This window comes from Lytechinus variegatus, chromosome 1, assembly GCF_018143015.1.
Source record: "Lytechinus variegatus isolate NC3 chromosome 1, Lvar_3.0, whole genome shotgun sequence".
NCBI lineage: Eukaryota > Metazoa > Echinodermata > Echinoidea > Temnopleuroida > Toxopneustidae > Lytechinus > Lytechinus variegatus.
The window spans coordinates 69,819,333-69,825,959 of record NC_054740.1 but is presented as its reverse complement, the minus strand read 5'-3'; the positions used below and the strand labels follow the sequence as shown (position 1 = coordinate 69,825,959).

The 6,627-nt window shown below is 39.2% G+C and overlaps 1 protein-coding gene across 1 annotated transcript; it reads left to right on the top strand.

Moving 5' to 3' along the window:
* Nucleotides 1–2,481: 2,481 nt before the first annotated feature.
* Nucleotides 2,482–4,480, top strand: LOC121431722. Its single transcript, XM_041629386.1, has 2 exons — nt 2,482–2,617; nt 3,567–4,480. The coding sequence occupies exons 1-2, from the start codon at nt 2,482–2,484 to the stop codon at nt 4,139–4,141; spliced, it is 711 nt and encodes a 236-aa protein (XP_041485320.1). The 3' UTR covers nt 4,142–4,480.
* Nucleotides 4,481–6,627: the final 2,147 nt, after the last annotated feature.

The following is a 6,627-nucleotide window of genomic DNA, read 5'->3' as shown; positions in this document are numbered from 1 at the left end:
AGTTAAAAATATGGGGTCCATGTGCTCGTTTTTTTAACTATGAGTGTCCAAATTGATGTGAGTTGGCATGAAAACGCCCAAAATGCGCCGAAAACGTGCAAAAGTCTAATAATGCCGTCCAAAATGCGAATGCTTCCTTAGTTTTGCCCCCAAACATACAAAATCCATGTCATTTTCATCATACTCTCTAGATTTGTATAGGAATATATTCTAAAGGCATCAAAATATTAAAAATATGGGGTCCATGTGCTTGTTTGTTAAACTATTGGTGACTAAAGTGTTGCGAGTTGGCTTGAAAATATTGAAATCCACCTATAGTGCGCCGAAAACAAGCAAAAAGTCTGATAATACCGTCTGAAATGCAAATGGTTTCATATTTCGCTCCCAAACATTCAAAATCCATGTCATTTCCATCATACTCTCTAGATTTGCAGAGAAATACATTCTAATGACGTTACAATATTAAAAACATTGGGTCCATGTGCTCGTTTTTAATCTATCAGTGTCTAAAATGTTGTAAGTTGGCTTGAAACAGTCTAAAATGCACCGAAAACATGCAAAAGTCTAATAATACCGTCTAAAATTTCTAAAATACGAATGGTTCTTTAGTTCTGCTCCCAAACATTCAAAATCCATGTCATTTTCATCATACTCTCTAGATTTGCGGAGGAATCTATTCTGATGACGTTACAATATTAAAAACATGGGATCCAAGTGCTCAGTTTTAAACTATCAGTGTCTAAACTGTTGCGAGTTGGCTTGAAACCACCCAAAAATGCACCGAAAACAAGTAAAAGTCTGATCATCCTGATAATACCGTCCAAAATGTCTAAAATTCGAATGGTTCTTTAGTTCTGCTCCCAAACATTCAAAATCCATGTCATTTTCATCATACTCTCTAGATTTGCGGAGGAATCTATTCTGATGACGTTACAATATTAAAAACATGGGATCCAAGTGCTCAGTTTTAAACTATCAGTGTCTAAACTGTTGCGAGTTGGCTTGAAACCACCCAAAAATGCGCCGAAAACAAGTAAAAGTCTGATCATGCTGATAATACCGTCCAAAATGTCTAAAATTCGAATGGTTCCGTAGTTCTGCTCCCAAACATTCAAAATCCATGTCATTTTCATCATAATCTCTATATTTGCAGAAGAATATATTCTGATGACGTTAAAATATTAGAAATATGGGGTCCGTGTGCTATTTTTTAAACTATCAGTGTCCAAAGTGTTGCGAGTTGGCTTGAAACAGTCTATAATGCGCCTAAAACGGGCAAGTCTATTACCGTCCAAAATGACTAAAATACAAATGGTTCCTTAGTCCTGCTCCCAAACATTGAAAATCCATGTCATTTTCATCATACTTTGCACGTATATGTGCAAAGTATGATGATTTATAGATATTCTAGCACCTGAATATTCCAAATATGCAAATGGGTCCATATGCTCGATTTTTGGGTATAGAGATTCAAAGTTAACCCAAAATGGATGATGTTCTTAAGAATTGCTCATCCAAAAGAATTTGACATAGACCTCACGAGACAAGCTTTGCTTTTAAAGGGGTCCTAAAACCAATTCGTCTATGCTGTAATCTAATTGATATATGTTTATGTACTCATTTACGTTGTATGTATACCTATTTTGATTATAATGTGATGCTTTGGGTTTTGAATAAAAAAAATTGAACGTGAACTATTTATAATAAAAATGATTAAAAGTTCACAATAATGATAAAAACAAACGAAATACTTCGAAATCATTGGTCAATTACAAACGTGACAGTTACATAATAATAACACTAGATAAGATAAAATTCACATAAACAGGCACAAACCAATTGAATGCAGTGGCCAGCTATTGTGAGCAAAAAAGTTTGAATGAATGGCAGCTCGCGTGTCGCATCATTCATTTACTGTGGGGAAACGGATACTTATCATGATTGCGAAAATTAGGTCTGAAATCATGGTCTGAATATAAACAAAAATTGTTAGCTCGAGATAGGCCTAAGTGAGTGAAATGCGTGTATTAATTTTCCTGTTCCCCTGAAATAACAATGATGACATTATTGTGGTCATCACCAGGTTTCCTTGACGATACATAACTTATCAAATAGAGTTAAGTCAAACTTATCGCGATGCTACGGGAACTTTGACAAAATATTCGGCTTATCGTGACGTATTGCGTCATTTTATCGGCAGCTGGCAAAACGCATGCGTACTGCTTCAGTCGTAAACTCATTGTGACGTCATGTTTCTGAAATCACACGCTGCGCTAAGGATCGATGATGTTGACAACGTTATTTTGACAAAACAGAATACCAATGTAGGTCTATAATAGGCCCATATTCCAGTATTGATATAGGCTTATAGTCGTAAATTTATCAGGAAGAAAAGTAAATTCAACTTACAAAAACCATAGGATAGTAGATCTAGTCTAGGTTATCATATTTTCAATGTGAAAAAAATAATAGAAAATAAAGATGCAGCAGCAGCCAGCACTACAAGTACCAAATCCAACACAACCACAACAAGCAACTCAACAATATATCTATGTGCAACCTCAACCACATCAAGGATGTTGTAGTGGATACTCAGAAACATACAACATCAGAGCAGGTGAGCTGATCCAGTATATGGTAACCATGGCAACGGGGTTTCAATAATTCAATCATGTTCAAATTTTGTTTGAAGATAGTAGGCCTATATAGTAGAACATTATTATCAAAAAAATACAACATAATGGGGCTTGTAGATTGAGTTGCAATTAAGATCATTAATGACTGCATACGTCACAATTTCGACTTTCGTTTAACGATATGCCGTTGACTAACCACATCTGCTCTGTCGGTCATAATAACGTCACATTTTCTGTCGTAAGATATGTGAATATCAGAAACTTGTAGATTAAACCACTGACATGAAAATGGTGGGGGGGGGGGGCTTAGGGTCATTATAAAAAGGCGCTCCTATATTACCCCAGCTAAGCTGACCTACCAATTCCGGTGCGCACAGCTTTTTGAGGAATTACTTCCTGCCGGTACCCATTCACCTCACCTGGGTTGAGTGCAGCACAGTGGGTATATTTCATGGCTTGGAATCAAACCCACGTCCTTCAGATTGAAAGACGAGGGTGTTAACCACTAGACCACGACACCTCCACCATTATATAAGATGTTGTTTCCTGAATATGAGATCGAATTCTAATACAACATTAGATATTTATTCTAAAAAGGTCAATTTTTTTTAAATGCCTGCTTCGCTCTCTCATGACTTTATAGAAATGTGGCCACGCGTGCCATTAAGAGCCCCTCGAAATTTTTGACTTATTTACGCCACTGATTGTCTCTATATAAGTAGCCATAATAGCCCGATTTCTCGAAGGGTGGCTAACTTATTGTTAGCCCATGGGCTAAATCGCGTTTTGGCCAACCGGGCTAAATTTTGCATTTCTCGAAGCTCGATCGGCTAACCTAGGCCGGGATAAGTTAGCCACCCTTTGAGAATTTGGGCCAATAACGATTCCTTGTACGACCACGATTGTTCTCTTGCCTTTTTCTTTCTAAAGGTCGTACTACCGGCATCATCCAGCTTATTCTCGGTATCGTCATCGTCGTCGTCAACGTTCTCACCTACGTTTACGGTCACATGGGCTACCCGAACGAAGGTTTACCAATTGGCATCGGATTCTTCTCCGTCATTCCTTCGGGTATAATCGGAATCACGACGAAATCCCGACGCAACTGCGTCATCATTGCATATCTTGTCATGTCAGTTTTGTCCTCCGTCAGCGGGTTTGGGGGCGTGGTCACTGAGGGCTTGGCGGCGGGCGTGTTCTCCTACGAGTCAGTCTGCTTCTATACATTCTGCTACTTGGATACTTTCGACGTCGCCATCATCCTCCACGCCGTCGGCGCTGTCCTTCTCCTCATCGAAGGCATCGTCGCTATCGTTGCTTCGGTGTATTGCTGCAGAGGATTGAAATGTTGCCAGGGGTGTTGCTGTCACGGTGATGACACGGGCAACTCGTCGGCAACGCCTGTAGTAACTGCTACATCTGTACACTATCCACAACAACCGCTAGGAATGATCGCTCGTACGCAACCGGAAACTTTTGTTGTAAAAACAACAACTCCCGTCTAACTTATCGAGGAACAAAATTTCGCCGAAATATACTTGGTCTTTGCAAGTTCGCTTCTTTCTTTTTTAACAGACATGAAAAAAAAAATCATAACCCTTTTTTCAGAAAACTTTGTAAGACGTGAAATGATAATCTAATCGTAATTTTGTTTAATATTCAGCCCCCTTAAAAATGCTCCGCTCCCCCCCCCCCGTGCGGAATTTCCATGTATTCATTGCATAAAATTCGTCCATCGGAAATGGCTCCAAATACATAAAGACGCAGAGTTTGAGAAAACTATATTTTCCGTCTCTATCATGGACCTAGTGTCATAACATGATGGCGTCAAATCTGCCTGAAACCCAATTGATTTCAGAGAGACTTAAGGAGTGAAGCAAAATAAATATGCAATGGTAAAAGAATAATCATACAACACAAGTGCAGAAGTTTATTATTTAAATATCTGATGTTTTGGGGTAAACTGTAGAATTAAATAATTTGAACCAATTTTCAAGTATGCATATGGAGAGTGGGACTTTTAAGAATAGGATTAAAATTCAAAATTTTCGATATGCAATCAGTTATTTCTAAGATTTAGTGAAAAAGAGAAAATGTGCAAAGGAATTGATTTAAGTGTGTGTGTGTGTGTATTTGAGTTTTGTCGGACGTGTATCAATTAGATATGATTATTTACGTCTGGGACCGACCTTTAACGCCACCATCCGAAAGACGTGACCAGGTTTAGAAAAATAAGTTTAGAAAAATATATATTACCTGGAGAGGGCGCAAATTCTAAATTACAGAAGATGAAGATTTTCATATTTCAGATTTTCATGAAGATTTTCATAAACAGTCGGTTTATTGGCAATTATCATGAAACAGGTAAAACTCAATTCTATTTTTATAGTTTTTGAGACTTTCCCATGTCTGCTGATATTGATCCATCTTTTGAAAACTGCCAAGAACACACTTGTCGAAACGCGGGTCGGAATGTAGAGTTTGGGAAGTCCTTTTCCTGACAAACATAATATGCCCAAGTGAATACCGTGACGGCTCAGATCTTCTTCGCCATGAAAATCTTCAGAAGTTTGAACCTCTATTCAGGGGCGGAAATCTCTCCCAAAGGGTAAAGGGGACAAGGGGCTGGAAAATTTGACAAGCAAAAAAAATGGTTATCATCGAAAATTTGAAGTCATTTCGACGAAAATGAATTTTAAATTTGACAAGCAAAAAAAAGTCATCTCGTCCCAAAATATATGTTTCATTTCGACCAAAAATAGTAGGGGGACATTTGATAGTGTGTCCCTCCTACTATTTTGAGTAGGGGGGACACGTCCCCCTGTCCCCCTTGGATTTCTGCCCATCCCCCATTTAGTTTTTAGACCTATTTTAAACATGACTTACTTTCTGATTGATGTTTACTGCTCACTTTCTGAACCGCGAGCCGATGCAGCATCGGCTTTTTCATAGCGTGTAAACGCGAGTAACTTGCATCGGCTCGCGGTTCAGAACCGGCAATTTGCACCAAGTAGTAGGTTCTGAACCGCGAGCCGATGCAGAATCGGCAATTTGTGCACATTTCGTTTACTTTACCAGTAGGTGGTTTCAAACCGCCTCGATCACAATAATCCCCATTAAATTACGAGAACATTTTTAGGCTAAAATTACCCATTAATTTATTCCTGCATTCACACCGCCCTATATGGTGGCTTGCGGTAAATGCATTTTTTTCTATGAATGCAGATGCCGACGGTGGCAGGCGGTGGGCAAAGAACATCATGCATAATGTCTGGAGCTGCATGTCTTTCTAATTCTTTCTACCCCCCTAAATTGGCTTCGTGAAACAGATATCGCGTTCTACACATGATAGAGCGCTTCTACCAAAGACCCTTTCAGTTTCATGAAATACCCACCTGGTGGGTATTTCATGAAAGTTGCCAACACTGACTAAATTGTCAGTGCTGACAATTTCAGTGAAATCCTTGGTTTTGATTGGCTGAAAGGCACTGGCCTCTGACTGTTACTAGGTAACTGTCGGAGAAAGACAACTTGTCAGTGCTGACAACTTTCATAAAACAATGTCCCCAGGTGCTTCCGATCATTCCTTCGAGATTACTTTTACTGGTTAAAACAACTATAGCTGACTAACGTGTGTGGAGGGTGGACATTTATGAAAGAATGTGGTGTATGGAGGACCAGTATTTGTCCAGTCTAGTTTTGAAAGAGTCTGAAGTGAATGCCGAGTTTACAGAAGTAGGAAGACTTCCAGGGGGGGGGGGGTTCGTAAAAGGACTTGTCGGGCGTTTTATCTGACAAGTCCCATTTTATCCGACAGTAACCATAGTAACAGTACCCCTCAGCCAATCAACATCAGAGAAAGCTGTCAGATCTGACAACTTGTCGGATGAAAATGTTGATGAAACACTCCCCTGGAGTCAATCACTCTGTAACTAATACCCCTTTCATAAACCCAATTATGCGGCTATAATAGCAGCATAATTTGGTCGTA

Excerpts from the sequence above, each read along its gene's own strand:
- LOC121431722 (XM_041629386.1), top strand. The coding sequence starts at position 2,482 with ATGCAGCAGCAGCCAGCACTACAAGTACCAAATCCAACACAACCACAA. Across the intron at positions 2,618-3,566 it reads AACATACAACATCAGAGCAG|GTCGTACTACCGGCATCATC; the intron begins GTGAGCTGATCC and ends TTCTTTCTAAAG.